The sequence below is a fragment of the Elephas maximus genome, chromosome 25, assembly GCF_024166365.1.
Source record: "Elephas maximus indicus isolate mEleMax1 chromosome 25, mEleMax1 primary haplotype, whole genome shotgun sequence".
NCBI lineage: Eukaryota > Metazoa > Chordata > Mammalia > Proboscidea > Elephantidae > Elephas > Elephas maximus.
The window spans coordinates 23,841,422-23,854,401 of record NC_064843.1 but is presented as its reverse complement, the minus strand read 5'-3'; the positions used below and the strand labels follow the sequence as shown (position 1 = coordinate 23,854,401).

Sequence of the window (12,980 nt, the reverse complement as noted above, 5' to 3'; positions counted from 1 at the left end):
TTCTGTATCTTGACAGGGTATGCGTTATGCAGGTATGTGCATTTGTCAAAATTCAGTGAATGTACACTTCAAAGTTGCATTTCATTGTAAATTCTACATCAAAAGAAAAAATGTAAACAAATATTGAACTCTAGCTAATCGTATGCACGCTTAAGTATTTATGGGGAAATACTCATGTCTGCAATTTACTTTGAAATGCATCAGAACATAAGATGGAGTCACAGATGTACAGACGGATATGATAAAGCAAGTATAAAAAACAACAACCCCGTTGCCGCGGAGTAGTTCCCGGACTCACAGCGACCTTGGTAGACTCAAACTGCCGATCTTTTGGTTAGCAGTCAAATGCTTAACCACTGCAGGACCAGGGCTCCCACAGCGAGCAGAGTAAAACGTTTAGTGGTGGAATCTACGTGGTGGGCAACAGGTGTTCACTGTTCTTTCAACTTTGAAAATATTCATAATAAAAGGGCAGTGATTTGGGGGATTTTGCAGGAAAGCTCTGCCACTGGAGGAGCTGGATGGGCTTCCAAAACAAACAATCCGCTGCTATCGAGTCTTCTGACTCACAGCGACTCTACAGGACAGAATAGAACTACCACACAGGATTTCCAAGACTTAAATCTTTACAGAAGCGCGCTGCCACATCTTTCTCTGGCTGGTGGGTGCCAACCACCGACCTCTCGGTTAACAGCCAAACGCTCAACCGCTGTGCCACTAGGGCTTACATGGACTTAGAACTGAGCAAATGGAAATACCGGAAGTAGAGGGAGGCAGAAGCCTGGCGTGTGACCTAGCAAAATTAACCTTTTTGCAGTCTTTGTTTCCCAACTGTCAAACGGGTATAGTATTGCATCCGGGTTTCCGGGACGGCACCGGAAGCTGCTTATCAACCGCTCTTCCCATTGGATGCGGGCCTTTCGTGGGGCGGGCGCCGCTGGGAGGTGGAGGCAGCCGCAGGCATGGCGGCGGCTGTGCCGCTGGCTGTCTTGGTGCTGTTGATTCTCTGGCCGGGCGGCTGGGGCCATGCAGAGCCCCCACGCGACAGCCTGCGAGAGGAGCTCGTCATTACCCCGTTGCCATCCGGGGACGTAGCCGCCACATTCCAGTTCCGCACGCGCTGGGACTCGGAGCTGCAGCGGGAAGGAGGTGAGAGGACAGGATCTGACCCGAGAAAGCTTTCCGTGGCACCTGCTGGGGGGTGAGGTGAGGCAAGATGTGGGTGCGGAGCCTGACCCCAGGGTGGGGTTCTGGCTCCTGGGCTTGGGGACTAAAGAGCTGGGTCGTTGGGGAAGGACGGGGTGGTTATTAAGAAACCCCATTGTACCGACAGCGAAACTGAGGCCTGGATAGGGACAGTGACTCCTGATTCCTAGTCCAGTGCTCTTTACACAGCTCCAGGCTGCCATTCTAAGTCTTTAGTCATCTGTTGGCAGCAATGATGCTACTGCTGCCGTTGGCGGTTTTCATTTATCCTGGATGCTGGGCACAGTTCTTAGTGCTGTAAACGACTACAAGGAAGAAATTGAGGTGTAGGGAGGTAAAGGGACTTGGCCAAGATCACATCGCTGTTAAGCAACGGTCTGGTCTGGAATCCAGATCTCGTTGACTCAGATCCTGGGATCTGCTGCTTCTTTGGGTTGACAGAGAGCCCTGCCTTTGGGATCTTTACCCACTGCTTCCCCCGCCCCCCAGTGTCTCATTACAGGCTCTTCCCCAAAGCCCTGGGGCAGCTGATCTCTAAGTATTCTCTACGGGAGCTCCACCTTTCCCTCACACAAGGCTTCTGGAGGACCCGATACTGGGGACCACCCTTCCTGCAGGCCCCATCAGGTGCAGAGCTCTGGGTCTGGTTCCAAGACACCGTCATTGAGTAAGTGCCTACCTTGGGTCCTGTTGAGCATGGCAGGGAAGATGTTGTCATCCTGCACTGCCCATAGGGGCAGTGATTCCAGCAGGCAGCGGTTCCAAGGCTGCTGTTGGAAGTCAGAAATGATATTACCACTGAGTGGTATTCTTTACTGAATACACTTCCTTCGTCTAATAACTCCCAGACCTGAGATGGCACATGTACATCCCTGCAGAGACAGAGAACAAACTGTGGCAAACCAGAGAGCTTTTAAAAAGGCACTCAAATAATAATAATAATAAATACCATGAAAGCCAAACAAAACAGAGCTGTGGACTAGAATTGTCCTATAGGCTGGCAGTTTATGATTTCTGTATTAGAGGAATGGCTTTTGTTTGGGAGAAGCATGGGTCTAGTCACTGTTGTTGTACCACAAAAACGATTCCCCAGTGGCTGCTGTGACTCTTCTACTTAGAATAGACCCTCTGTAAGCCAGACAGGGTTTTGAACTCATGTCTCCTGGGGACAGGCAGGTAACATCAATGAATAAAGATGTAAACATTTTTATAGAGACACAAAACCAAAAAACCAAACCCTCTGCATCGAGTCGATTCCAACTCATAGCGACCAGGGATGAGAAATATGTCTCATTTCTCTTTTAATTCTGGTGTAAGAAATCAGCAGCACAAGTATGATAAACACTTGTAGGGCAGTAATAAGGAATGGTGGGGACTGTGGCAGGCTAGAGGGCTCATACCAATCTAGAGGACAGCTGCTGTTAAGTTCCCATGGATTCTTGCCATGTGGGAACAGAGGCTCAGTGTCATCAGATACTCTCATTTTTCGAGAGAGACCAGAAATCTGGATTTTTGTGTGAAAATTGGTGGATTTACATATCAACAAGTAATTTAGAAATTCAAGAAATGCTATATGAGGCAGGATAGAGCTTTCAGGCTTAGTGTTTGCTTTCTTTGTTTGGGGCTTATGGATTGGAGCAATTGAAGAGCTAGGAGCAGTAGATTATCAAAAAGTCCCAGGACAGCACTAAGAGGATGCCAGACGAGGAGCAAGCAGTGACCCTCAAGCTTGCCATGGCTTCCTCTCTTGCCTCAGCTCTGCTTTCCTGCCTTTTTTTTCTCTCTGCTTTGCTGTTTCTGTCTTTTCTCAGCCCGTAATTGCCTATAATGTAGAGCTGATGTTCAGAATTTTAGTATTTATTAAATTTTATACCTTCAGTTAATATGGGTGCCCGGGTGGCACAGTAGTTAAGCATTTGTCTGCTACCCAGAAGGTCAGCAATTCGAGTTCACCAGCCACTCTTTAGAAACTCTATATGGCAGTTCTCTGTCCAGTAGCATCACTATGAGTTGGAATTGACTTGACAGCAGTGGGTTTGGTTTTTTGGTTATTGTTAATATGAGTTCCCTGGGTGGCAAGAAGGGTTTGAGCTCGTCTACCAATCGAAAGATTGTTGGTTCAGACCCACCCAACGGCAGCACGGAAGAAAGGCTTGGCAATCTTCCTTACAGGTTACAGCCAAGAAAACCCTATGGAGCTCAGTTCTACCCTGTAACACATGGGGTCACCATGAGTTGTAATTGACTCAACGGGAACAGATATTATTAATATAGAAAACCAATCTGTTTTAATGTTTTTCTAGGAAAATAACCTAATTTAATTTGATATTTTTGTGGGGTCCTAGAATGGTTGTTTTCTCTGGTCCAGTGAGCCTTGTGGATATAAGTAGAAACAGAACATATGTTCAGGCCCAGGGTTTTCATAGAGCAGAGTGTGTCGTTTTGCGAGGCTGAGCAAATCTCAGGGTGGATCAGCGAGCTGTCTGCTCAGCCCTCTGAGGCGTGAGGCACTTTGCATGGTGTTGTGGGAGATACATGGATGACCCAGACTTGTTCCTTGTCTTCAAGTTGCTCACGGCCTAGTTGGGGAGAAAAGGTGCTTAGGACCAGATGCCTACCACCTAGCCATCTCCAAGAGGGGCCTGGTGAGAGGCTGGGGTAGTCAGAACCACGGCAACATAGAGGAGGCTGTGGTTGAGGGGGGCAGGAAAGGCCCTCTGGGGGAGGGGCCAGGCCTGGAGCTGGACCTTGACTTTGGGCAGAGAGGAGTGAACTGGTGTCCAGGCAGGAGGACTTGCCTGAGTGGAGATGCGTGGGCATTCAGGGACATCCAGAGGAGTGTGCAGGGGCTCGGCTGGGACCGTGATGGTGTCTATCCTGTGATTAGTTGTCTGATGGTTAAGGACATAGCCTCCCTCTCCTGTGAGTGTGGCCAGGGAGGGTGCAGAGGCAGCCCCACGACAGCACATGGGTTTGTGTCTCCCTCCAGCGTGGATAAATCCTGGAAGGAGCTCAGCAACGTCCTCTCAGGGATCTTCTGCGCCTCTCTCAACTTCATCGATTCCACCAACACAGTCACTCCCACCGCCTCCTTCAAACCCCTGGGGCTGGCCAATGGTGAGCATGCCCCTGCAGCCCTTTCCCCTTCCTGACTTCTCTTACCCTGACCTTTGCCCCTCGCCCCTCGGCTTCCTCCCTCATTCTGGGCCAAGTCATGGTCCCCTGGTGTGTATGGGCTCTAGAAGGCCATTGTCCCCTCCCAGGGCGAGGAAGGGCCCTGCCCTCTACCAGACTGTTAAAGCTGTGTGGGGAGCAGGAGGGGTTGTCTCCATCTCTCCAGTGTGAGTCTGAGGAGTGGGACTCCCAGGCCCAACCCAGACTGGCCTCCGCCTCCCACAGGCACTGATCACCACTTCCTGCGTTATGCTGTGCTGCCGAGGGAGGTTGTCTGCACTGAGAACCTCACCCCATGGAAGAAGCTCCTGCCCTGTAGCTCCAAGGTGAGGTGGGCATGGTCTGTATATGGGTGGGATCCCCAGGGAATGCGTGGAGCTTGCAGCTGCCCCCTCACTGCTGGCCAGACAGGGTGCTTGTAGAGACAGCCTCGGTCCCAGGCCCAGATGCTCCAAGCCGGACACTGAGCCTCTGTCTCCTCCCACCTCCTCCAGGCAGGCCTCTCTGTGTTGCTCAAGGCCGACCGCTTGTTCCACACCAGCTACCACTCCCAGGCAGTGCATATCCGTCCTGTTTGCAGAGTAAGTCTTGGGGGTTGGGTGTGGTTACCACCCAGGGGCCCTGAGAGAAGGTTCAGGTCAAGGACGTGGTCCAGTGTCTGGTGCGGGCTGAGCGAGTGCTAAGTGGCAGAAGTGATGCTGATTATTCAGGGCATTGGCTCTGCACCAAGGAAACTGAGTGGTTGCCTGGCGAGTGCCCAGTAGACATTTGTCACAGAGCACAGAAGGGAAAGCAATGTCTGTGTGGCAGAAGTGTTAGCTCAGTTACCCATTTCACTTCCCTGAGCCTTGGTTTCCTCATCTGTCAGGTGAGTAATAGTGTCAGCCTTCTAAGGTTGTATGATAGGTCATCAAACCATGCACGTCAAGCTTTTGGCACAGAGTTTGGCTCAGGATTAGTGCTCGGGAGCCACCAGCAGCAAGTCGACGGGTGGGACGATACATAACAGACAAGGGATTGAGTCCAGGTTGGCTGTCCTCGAGGCAGTGCGACAGTGAGGCACGATGCCCACTCAGCACTACCCGTCGGCCCTGGGGCAGGATGCACATTGTACCAGCATTTCCTGGGAGCTGAGGCAGACCCTAACAGTTGTGTTCGACGCCTTCATCACAGGGCAGGGGAAGAAGGGTAAGCTGCCTTGGTGACTTCTCTCTACCCACCCGCCCCCAGCCCTGCCCTGCCTTTGGGGTCCAGGCCTGGCCCTAGTCCTTACTCAACTCCGCTGTCTGCTCCTCAGACTGGTCCCTCTTCCGGATGTTCTCCCGAACCCTCACGGAGCCCTGTCCCCTTGCTTCAGAGAGCCGAGTCTACGTGGACATCACCAGCTATAGCCAGGTACCAAAAGTCTCCAGCCAGCCTCCTCCTCCATGGACCAGACTGCCCTTCTGCCCACCTGTCAGCCCTGCCCTTGTGCCCCCAGGACAATGAGACACTGGAGGTGAACCCGTCCCCCACCACCACATACCAGGACACTGTCCTGGGCACCCGGAAAACCTATGCCGTCTATGACTTGCTTGACACTTCCCTGATCACCAGCTCCCGCAACCTCAATCTTCAACTCAAGTGGAAGAGGCTCCCAGAGAATGGTGAGTGGGTGCACAGCCCGCCAGGCCACAATGGGCTACAGAGGTCATTCTCCTGGTGGTTGTGATTAGACCCAGGTCTCTGAGTCAGACACTCCTGGTTCTAAGTCCACCTTGTCTGAGCTTGATGACTTGGCAGATGCCTAGCCCTCTGGGCCTTAGTCCCCTCATCTGGGAAATGGGGACAGTAATATCTGGTGGGTTGGACGAGATAATTACTGTAAAACACAGATTTCATTCATGCATTCATTAATCAACACATAACTTTTTTGAGTCCATACTGTGTACCAGGCATAGCGTGGTAGGTAAGACAGAGAATGCCCTGCATTCAAGAGATGTGTCTCCTGGCCAAGGCAGCCACCAAGCAATACATTAATAAATTATGTCTGTGTTCAGCACTACCAAGGAGGGGTGCAGAACACCACCAGAGCATCTGGTTTAGGTTGGAAGGGACACAGTGGTTCCTGAGCACATGACAAAAAACAGAAAACCAAACCTGTTGCCGTCGAGTTGATTCCAACTAATAGTGATCCTATAGGACAGAGTAGAACTGCCCCATATAGTTTCCAAGGAGCAGCTGGTAGATTTGACCTGCCGACCTTTTGCTTAGCAGCCGAACACTTAAGCACTGCGCCACCAGGGCTTCCAGCACGTGACAGGTACTTACCAAATAACAGTAATTTTGTTATCATCCTTGCTTGTGGGCTGGGGAAGACCAGATGCTTCCAGAACCTGGGTTCCCAGTTCTGATGGCAAGCTTACAGCATCTACTCCCTGGCTTTGGGACATTGAACACTGTCTGGGGAGTGGGGAGTGTCACTTTCCTTTGTTGTTGGGTGCTGTCAAGTCTGTTCCGACTCATAGCGACCCCATCTCACAGAGTAGAACTGCCCCATAGAGTTTTCTAGGCTGTCATCTTTATGGGAGCAGATCGCCAGGTCTTTCTCCCACAGAGCCACTAGGTGGATTCAAACTGCCAACCAGTTACCAGGTGAGCACTTAACCATTGCACCACCAGGAGTCCTACCCTTTCACTTAGGAGTTATTAATGGTTGATTTTCCTCCCTGCAGAGGCCCCACCGGTGCCCTTCCTGCATGCCCAGCGCTACGTCAGCGGCTACGGGCTGCAGAAAGGGGAACTGAGCACGCTGTTGTACAACACCCACCCATACCGGGCCTTCCCCGTGCTGCTGCTGGACACCGTGCCTTGGTACCTGCGGCTGTATGTGCACACCCTCACCATCACCTCCAAGGGCAAGGAGAACAAGCCAAGTGAGGAGCCAAGTCCCGGGGCAGGCCTCCATCCCGTCCCACCCTGGGTACCCTAACCCCTCATTTCTCAGGGTAATCTCTGACATACAGCTGCAAAAAGACACATGCATAAAGATGACCTCACTGTGCAATTCGTAAGTCATTTGTGAAAAAAAAAAAGAGAGAACACATTGCCCTGGTGACTCTTACTAGAACTGTGGGAGGCAGTAGCTTCCTTTTTTTTCTCACTGAGTTTGTCCAGCCCCGGGCACATCCTTGTGTTTTGTGATGATTCGCAGACTCTAGGATAAAGAAAGGGTTGACAAGATAAACTGGGTTTTGGAAGCAAAGAAGATCACAGCACTGGGTAGATGGCTTTTGCTTCCTTGAAAGAGGTGAAGAGGCGCAGCTTTTTTTCTTTTCGAGGAGGAGTTTGTATTTACTGAGTGTTCCCATTAGGTGGTGTGCACAGCACCAAAGCACTTTTTCTCTCGGGTGTGGGTGGAAGATGGGCGGAAGATGGGCTAATAATAAAGAAGAAGACTCAGCAAGAGGTTAGATCATACCCCGAACAGCCAAACTTAAATGTCTTCTTTAAACACCTCTCTTGTTTCTCAATAATTTCAAGCTTTAGTTTTAGTTATTCTCAGCACCACTGTTTTGTACCAGCTTCAGAATCTCTACTTCAAACATCCTACCTATGTTTTCTGTAGGTTTTCCTGTATTTTTTTTCCCTTAATCTTTTATTTTGGAAAATTCCAAACACATACTCAAATAGAATAGGATCGTAACCTTTCTGTGTGCATCACCCAGCTTTAGTAGTCTCCACCTTTCTGGCCTTCTAGTCCCCCCCTCATTTGTTTTTGGTTTGATAATTTTTCTGTGGGAGTGTTTTGTTTTATTATTTTTTTAATTTCTAAATTTATTTCTTTTTTGTTGTTGTTAAGAATATATACAGCAGAACATTCACCAATTCAACAATTTCTATTTGGGAGTATTAAAATAAATCCCAGAGAGCGTATCAAGAGTGTATCAATTCCGCTTTAATTACTTCAGTATGGGTCTTTAACAGATAAAAGGACTTTAAAAGATATAATCATGCTGTCGTCACTCCTGTCTTTCCCAGTGATCTTAAAAATAACTTTTTATAATTGATTAGTTTGAATTGGGACCTAAACAAGGTCCTCACACTGCATTTGCTCGATATGCCTCTTAAGTCTTTTTTTACTGATATAACAGTGCCTGCTTTTTGTTTTTTTCAAAATGTCATTTATTTGTGGAAAAAGCTGGGTCATGTGTTGTTCAGGATCTCCTACATTCAGGAGTTCCTCATGCTGGTGTTTAGCATGTTCCTCCATCTCCAGTACTTCTTGTATGTTGGTGGCTAGGTTTAGAAACTTGATTAGATTCAGGTCCCAAGAAAGCTTCTCAGGTGGTTCTTTGAACTTGCTGTTGTGTCCCATCAGGCAGCTGATGTCTGGTGGCCCAGGTGTGGCGATGTCAATGTTGATTAGTGGCCTCTGGCACTCTTGACAGCCTCTCCTGGAAGCTTCCTCTCCCTTCCCTGGGCTTGCTGACTCCTGAGATCCAGAACCAACCCTCTGGTTCCCCATCTCAAAGCCCCAAGGCAAGTGGGAAGGACCAGAGGTATGGGTAGTCTGACCCCAGGAAGAAGGTGTGAGTGACCCTTGCCTGTGTCTCAGGTTACATCCACTACCAGCCTGCCCAGGACCGGCTGCAGCCCCACCTACTGGAGATGCTGGTTCAGCTGCCGGCCAGCTCCGTCACCAAGGTCTCCATCCAGTTTGAAAGGGCTCTGCTCAAGTGGACTGAGTACACCCCAGACCCCAACCACGGCTTCTATGTCAGGTGTGTCCCTCCCCGACATGCTGTCCCCTCCTTCCTGGCTCACTCTCTCTGCCACTTACCCTGTGGTAGAGAAGCCAGTGAGAAACGCAGACCATCTGTCTTCTTTTCTGCAGCCCATCAGTCCTCAGTGCTCTCGTGCCCAGCATGGTGGCAGCCAGCCCAGTGGCCTGGGAAGAGGGCCCCCTCTTCAACAGCCTGTAAGTGTGCCTGCACCCTTCTCATACTACAGAGTCCCTGGGTAGTGCAAATGGCTAATGTACTTAGCTGCTAACTGAAAGGTTGGAGGTTCAAGACCAGCCAGAGGTACCTCAGAAGAAAGTCTTGATGATGTATTTCCAAAAAATCAGCTTTGAAAACCCTGTGGAACCTAGTTCTGCTCTGACACACATGAGGTCACTGTGAGTTGGAGTTGACTCGATGGCGACTGGGCTTTTTCTTACAGCATATCCTCAGCTGCCTACTTGAGGCTGGAGCGTTAACACAGACAGGCAGCTCCTGCAGGGTAGCTTGTCTCTTCCATAGTCATGTGTAGATTTAACGCAATCCTAGTAATTCTAGTAAGCTACGGCATTTCCAAAGACTTTGTAAAATGATTCTAAGGTACATCCAGAACAGTCAATAGGTGAGAATAGTAATGCTTAGAGCTTACATTTATCCACCAATTCTCTTAATGCATATTTAATTGAACCCTTATTAAATGTCAGGTACTTCAGAGAGCACTGATGAACAACGGTAAACCAAACAGACTTGTCCCTGCCTCCCCTGAAGCTTACAGTCTAGAGGGGAGATTCCATTCTAGAGAATACTGGGGTGGGGCAGGTTGTTGGGAGGTAATGTAGTGGGTTACCCAGAAAGGGTTACTTGAAGAGGTGGCATTTAGGCTGAGAGCAGAAGGCAAGAAAGAGGCAGCCAAGGCAGGGCCCGTCTCTCTACCCAACCGCAGCTGCTCTCCTTTTATCAGGTTTATGTATTGAGCTTTCACGTAACGTGTCTCCTGTTAAAAATATGAGGTCCCTGGATGGCGTACACGGTCTGCACTTGACTACTAACCAAAAGGTTGGCTGTTGGGATCCACCCAGTGGCACTGTGGAAGAAAGACCTGGCGTTCTACTTCAGTAAGATCACAGCCATTAAAAACCCTATGGAGCACAGTTCTACCCTGAAGCACGTGGGGTCGCCATGAGTTGGAATGGACCTGATGTTAACAGGTTTGGATTAAAAGGTTTTGAGGCTGAGAAAACTTTGAAAACTCTTACCAGGGCGCTTTGGCCCAGTGCAGCCTGGGTGTGGGGACGGGGTGCGATGGCAGCAGCAGCCCAGTCTTGCCTCACCACTCCTTCCCTGACCACAGGTTCCCCATCACTGATGGCTCTAGCTACTTCGTGCGACTCTACACAGAGCCGCTGTTGGTGAGCCTGCCCACGCCGGACTTCAGCATGCCCTACAATGTCATCTGCCTCACATGCACTGTGGTGGCCGTGTGCTATGGCTCCTTCTACAATCTCCTCACGCGGACCTTCCACATCGAAGAGCCAAACAAGGGCGGCTGGGCCAAGCGGCTGGCCAACGTCATCCGCCGTGCCCGGGGTGTCCCTCCGCTCTGAGGTGTGCCCCCTTCAGCAGCTAGAGCTGCTGTTTCTGTCTGTGGCAGGGGGTGGTGACGCCAGGGGTTTCTTTGACACTTGCTTTTCCCGTCACAGCCCAGTGGCTTTTGAGCCAAACTACCCCCAGGTCAGCCAGGGCCTAGAACTGCACTGTCCAGTACAGAAGCCTCTAGCCTCATGTGGCTGTTTGACTTTGCATTAATTTAAAGTAGAAATTCATTTCCTCAGCTGCACTAGCCATATTTCAGATGCTCAGTAGCCCCAAGTGGTTAGTGGCTCCTGTACCGGACAGTGCAGAAAATACGTTTTTGCCATTGCAGAAAGTTCTGTCGGACAGTAGTGCTGGCCTGCAGACTTGGGTGTGCCGAGGAATTTGTATCCTTGTGTGGTAGGTGGGATTCACTGGTCGTGAGTAAAAAGTGGCTGCTGCTTTGATTCTTTGCCTCCTGTCCTTGAAGCCTGAGAAGAGTTGGGGACTAGGGCTTGTTTGCTGGGTATTTGAACAGGAAAACCTCCCCTCAGAAAAGAACCCCCCCCCCCAACTTCCTCCCATTCCAGCCAGAAATTCTTCCTCAACTCCTGCACCACCACCACCACCCCTGCCCCCGTCCTTCTCGGCATGTATCCCCAAAATGCTTTGGGTTTGGCGGGGACAACGCCTCCTCAGTGTTCCTGGAAACATAGCCCTTGACCATGAGAATGAGCCACCCCTGCCCTTTAGCGACCCTGAGAATCGTTGCCCAATCACCCCAAACCAGAGCTGGAGAGGCAGAGAACTCAGTGTGGTGGGTCTCAAACTAGTGTGTATAGGAGTCACTTGGTACTCTTGTGGAAAAAATGCAGATTGCTGGGGGCTAGACTGAAGTGGTCTGGGATGTAGCCCAGATGGAGTTCATCAGGCTCCTCAGCAGCTTATGTTGTGGCTGGTCCTAGGACCACCCGCAGGCTTTGAAGGCAGGCCCATTAGATCAGGTCATGCCCCTCCCTGTCTTTTCTCTCCCTTGTTATACACCCTGGATTCCTTAGAGCCTTAGGTGGCTGGCTCCCCCTGCCCCACCTCTGTCTTGTCCTCTGGCACACTTGGCATCAACTGTATAAGTTACTTGCGGCTTCCCACCACCGTTTTCCAGACTTTCCCATCATAGTGGTTTGGCTTAGAATACCCTGCTGCACCACCACACACATCCCTCAGTGGCTGGCTCACTCTTACTTAAAAACCAGATAAGATGGTGCTTCCTCCAGGAAGTCTCTTGACATCCCAGACTTCACTAGGTGTCTCTCCTCCTGCTACCACAGCTCCCTGATCTTACCTGGACATGCTCCCTGGTACCCACTGTCTTTTCCCTTCTGTTAGACTATAAGGTTCCTGGGGGTATAGGGGCTGCCTTTCATCTCCTGGACCTCACCTAGCTTACAATGGGCTATAAGTGCTCAGTAAGCAAATGGTATATGAGTGGGCATGTGCTTTCCCGGCATGGGATCTGGATCCAGGGGTAGGGGTGGGGGTGAGGGCCTTTCTGGAGCCCCACAAGTCTGAGGGCAGCAGCTGTTAACTCAGCCAACATAGGTGAGACTCTCTTGGTTGCCCCCCAGAACTTGCAAGTGATATGTGTGCAAATGTGTGTCAGAAGGGAGGTGGTGAGCTAGTCGAGAATAGCTGTGTGCTTTGCCCATGGACACGTTGCTTTTATTGAGTTTACTCCAAAGCAAAAAATGAGAAGATGTAAATGAGATAATGTGGTGGGTGGAAGTCTTAAGCTGAGTGGTCTTGGCAGCCTGAACCGGTGGGATGTCTTCCAAGTCAGAAGGGTGTGGATTGTGGCCTGGCTGTCTTATATCCTCATCCCCTTTGGTACCTAGAAACAACTTCCGCTGCTGTATCGTATGCAATCTGTAAGCCGACAGCACCCATGGATCTCTAGTTCATGCCTCCTCCCAGATTCCTGAGTCATTGCCCACCCGCCCCCTCCACTTGGTGCCCAAAAGCATCTCAAATTAGTATCTACAAAACTGAGCTTCTGACATTCCCCACCTCCTCCCTGGATTTGCTCATGCTGTGGTTCACCCCTCTCTGTGAATGGCAACTCTCTTCTTCCAGGTGCCCAGGCCAAAAATCTTGGTGTCATCCTTGATTCTTCTCTCCCACATGCCAGACCCACCCCGTCAACACATCTGTTGGCTCCAACCCGTTCTCGCCACTGCCACTGCTATCAAGGAGGCCTTCCCTAGCCAC

The 12,980-nt window shown here is 50.4% G+C and overlaps 1 protein-coding gene across 2 annotated transcripts; it reads left to right on the top strand.

Annotated features, from left to right (window-relative positions):
* Window positions 1–920: 920 nt before the first annotated feature.
* On the top strand, window positions 921–11,182 carry PIGT (phosphatidylinositol glycan anchor biosynthesis class T). 2 transcript variants are annotated; one of them, XM_049868952.1, is made up of 12 exons: window positions 921–1,149; window positions 1,696–1,873; window positions 4,196–4,323; window positions 4,606–4,706; window positions 4,875–4,961; window positions 5,481–5,568; window positions 5,678–5,775; window positions 5,861–6,026; window positions 7,095–7,295; window positions 8,978–9,143; window positions 9,257–9,340; window positions 10,495–11,182. In XM_049868952.1, exons 1-12 carry the CDS (start codon window positions 963–965, stop codon window positions 10,745–10,747), a joined length of 1,737 nt encoding a protein of 578 aa, XP_049724909.1. In that variant the 5' UTR covers window positions 921–962; the 3' UTR covers window positions 10,748–11,182. The 2 variants fall into 2 exon arrangements, with proteins under 2 accessions (XP_049724909.1, XP_049724908.1); XM_049868951.1 differs by having other exon boundaries at window positions 5,457–5,568.
* Window positions 11,183–12,980: the final 1,798 nt, after the last annotated feature.